The sequence below is a fragment of the Adiantum capillus-veneris genome, chromosome 10 (assembly GCF_014529385.1).
Source record: "Adiantum capillus-veneris isolate H3 chromosome 10, ASM1452938v2, whole genome shotgun sequence".
NCBI lineage: Eukaryota > Viridiplantae > Streptophyta > Polypodiopsida > Polypodiales > Pteridaceae > Adiantum > Adiantum capillus-veneris.
The window spans coordinates 131,862,904-131,865,952 of NC_140940.1; the positions used below are offsets into that span (position 1 = coordinate 131,862,904).

The window sequence follows — 3,049 nt, forward strand, 5'->3', positions numbered from 1 at the left end:
GTTATAGTTTTGCCTTTTTTAATGATATTTACACTTTGTACACACACCTAAGGGTTATCATATTAAATTTTTTTCATTCTCTTTACTTAGAAGGACATTTTCAACAAATTTTGTGGAAAAAAGCATACCTTAGCACATAAACACTTCAAACATTGCCTTTTTCTAGCAGATTTTATATGTTCGACTCCAGATTCAGAATGCCTTCCCCCTCCTAATTGAAATCCTCCAAAATGACAGTATATCGAGTAGTATGATGCATGAGTTGATAAGTCATGTCTATACATAGCTCTGATTGATTTTACCATGACGGTGATGTCAACGCATTGTAAAACAATATACTGTTCAAGAAGAGGGTCTTCAACAGATTTCTCGAGGGTTTCTAATGTTGAGGATTTTTGCTATTTAATTCTCTTAAGTGGAAGATCTTGAAGTAGTTGAGCTTGTTCTTTGATGGTTTTTTGGGAAAAACCATCTTGCCTGTTGGGTCAATCTTTTGAGAGATTGGTCAATCTTTCATAAATTTTCTTGGTTGGTGTCTTTGCTTCTAGCTTGCTCTTTGGCATCCACACCCACTCGGTCTTTGGTAGTTGCACTTTATTTTTGCTTCGTTGTTTTGTGGTTGGTAGGTACTTTGCTAATATTTTTCTTGCTCCTTGGGCATCCAAATCTACTTAGGGTTTTTATGGATGTAAGCCTTTGGTACCCAATATTACCTAGTTTCTTCCATGCTTGTTGATGAGGATAGATCTTGTGGTAAACAGTTGACATAGGTGTGGTGCTAGGACATGGTTTTGTTTACTTTGATGCCCCTAGGTTTGCCTTCCATTTTTCCTTGCTATAAGCAAATAGTACTTTCAATTGTCCACCTTTTAGTGTAAGTTACAAGACTTTGACATCCCAATCTTGAACAAATTGATATGTTCTCATCCATGGAACTTCAAATACTATGTCTTCATTCATATGCTTGTCTAGAATGTAGATAAATAGGTGTATGTAGCAAGGAAATTTGTGCAAAAAGATGTTGAGGTTGATCATTCCCAAGGTTAGAATAAATTCTTTATGACATGCTTTTACTTGGTTACCTTCGGGGATTTATTTTTTGCGAGCTTCATGTTTCGTGCTTTTGCTATTAATACTTTTTTTCGTTCTTTTACAATGCAACATGGCCTAAATGAGCTTGTCCAAGACAAAATTTACGTACAGCTATTGGCTAAAAGTAAACAAATATAAATTTAAAACCAAAGTTTGAAGTACAAATTTAAAAAAAAAGTGCTAGAATTTCTTTCATTTTAGCTTTAAAAATTTCATAAAGTACCGCTCCACCTTCATCACAAAGGCCTTTGCAAGAGATTAGGAACGTTCACACACACATAGGACTAACAAAAAACCCTTCATATAAGTTTGTACTACTTTTCTGTTCTTTTGCAGTGCAACATGGTCTAAATGAGCTTGTCAAAGACAAAACTTGCACACAAACTATAGGCCAAAAGTAAACAATATGAATCCCAAACCAAATTTTTCAAGTACAGAAAAAAAACAATTTGCAAGAGTTTCCTTTATTTTAGCCTAAGAATTCCAAAAAGTATCTCTCCACCTTTATCACAAAGGCCTCTACAAGAGATTAAGGACGTTCAAAACAATGAAAAGACTAGCAAAAAATCCTTCAAATAAAACTTTTGTTAGCTACCACCTAGAGAAAAAGTATGCTCTTTAAAAAGGAATTGAAAGTATGACAGGTAGTCTCACACGGTGATCTTAAATCTTTCTCAAACCAACATAGAGACATGCCAAACATAGAGACATTCCAAACATAGTGACATCAATCAAATAGTCACACATTGGTACCACCCCAAAAAATGTAAAAGAAGTACATATTCCGTAGATCATAGTAGTACAAAATCAAATGTATGGATCTTCTCACAACAATCTCCTCCCTCTCAGCTTGGCACGGGTCCACACACTATGGGAGAAAGACACTTCTCATAGAGTACATCATCTAGCTCTAGACACATGCAATGTCTCAGGTCTTCTGCACTCGCCTTCCCCAAACCACCACACCTTGCAAACACATCCAAGACATAGTCACAACACTCTGTGAATGTTGCCAGCAACAACCACCTGACCATGTCACCAACATAGAAATAAACACCATTACTCTTGCAAGTGGTGGAAACAATGTGTCAAACTTAATTAATACAAGGACCATTCAAATCAACATCATACAAGATAAGTGACTTACCGAAAAAATACACTACTTCTCTCCGCACCACCTCTAACAATTTCACCATCAACTTCTGTGGGGAAAACACAATAATCTAATACATAGCTACGGTATGCTGGAAACAACCTCTCCGAAATCTTCTCTCCACCCTCTCTGTCGTAGCTCAGCACAGCTTGACCAACACGATTCCAAAGACACATTGTAAGATCAAGCACCTATTTGAATATACAAATTGTAAATATGATATTATCAAATTTAGAATCTCACCATAAAATAAAATAAAACAAGATATACTAAAACGTCAATGATCTTACCGCCTCTCTAGTGACGGGATGTCGATATGCCTTGGAGTCACACACAAGCGTCCAAGTACGATGAAGCACAAGCCCCACTCTTGATGCATCCACAAGGAACTCCCCTATGTGCTCAGCTAAGCACATGGTGACCAAGAAGCCCTTGTCGTCAAAATACTCGCAAGCAAGATCCATGCAACCACTTACCAAACCCGACAAGAAAGTATTCCACTTCAGAATAGCCATGCCCTCTAAAAAATCAAAATGTTAATAAGACAAGTTACTTTCTTATTACCCTTTAAAATAATAAAATTTTACTTACCCCAAGGGATAGGACCAAGGGCGTCCACCAATAAACCCGTAGGAAAATCACTATGTTGATGCTACTTAAACAACATTTTATAGTCATATATTGGAAAACATATTAAATTTAATGTTTCATGGACGTTGTATTTACCTAATTAGAGCGGATCTATCAATTTGGGTCACATCAACAAGTAGAGCATCAATGAAAGTCTGGTACTGGAATCCTGTA

The 3,049-nt window shown here is 36.5% G+C and overlaps 1 protein-coding gene across 1 annotated transcript; it reads right to left on the reverse strand.

Moving 5' to 3' along the window:
• Positions 1-1,873: 1,873 nt before the first annotated feature.
• LOC147449666 (uncharacterized) lies at positions 1,874-2,832 on the reverse strand. Its single transcript, XM_086522675.1, has 3 exons — positions 2,536-2,832; positions 2,240-2,436; positions 1,874-2,118 (listed from the first exon to the last, which is right to left on the reverse strand). The coding sequence occupies exons 1-3, from the start codon at positions 2,758-2,760 to the stop codon at positions 1,938-1,940; spliced, it is 603 nt and encodes a 200-aa protein (XP_086378801.1). The 5' UTR covers positions 2,761-2,832; the 3' UTR covers positions 1,874-1,937.
• Between the last annotated feature and the right edge of the window lie 217 nt (positions 2,833-3,049).

Excerpts from the sequence above, each read along its gene's own strand:
- LOC147449666 (XM_086522675.1), bottom strand. The coding sequence starts at position 2,760 with ATGGCTATTCTGAAGTGGAATACTTTCTTGTCGGGTTTGGTAAGTGGT. Across the intron at positions 2,437-2,535 it reads ATCCCGTCACTAGAGAGGCG|GTGCTTGATCTTACAATGTG; the intron begins GTAAGATCATTG and ends ATATTCAAATAG. Across the intron at positions 2,119-2,239 it reads AGAAGTAGTGTATTTTTTCG|GTGGTTGTTGCTGGCAACAT; the intron begins GTAAGTCACTTA and ends TGACATGGTCAG.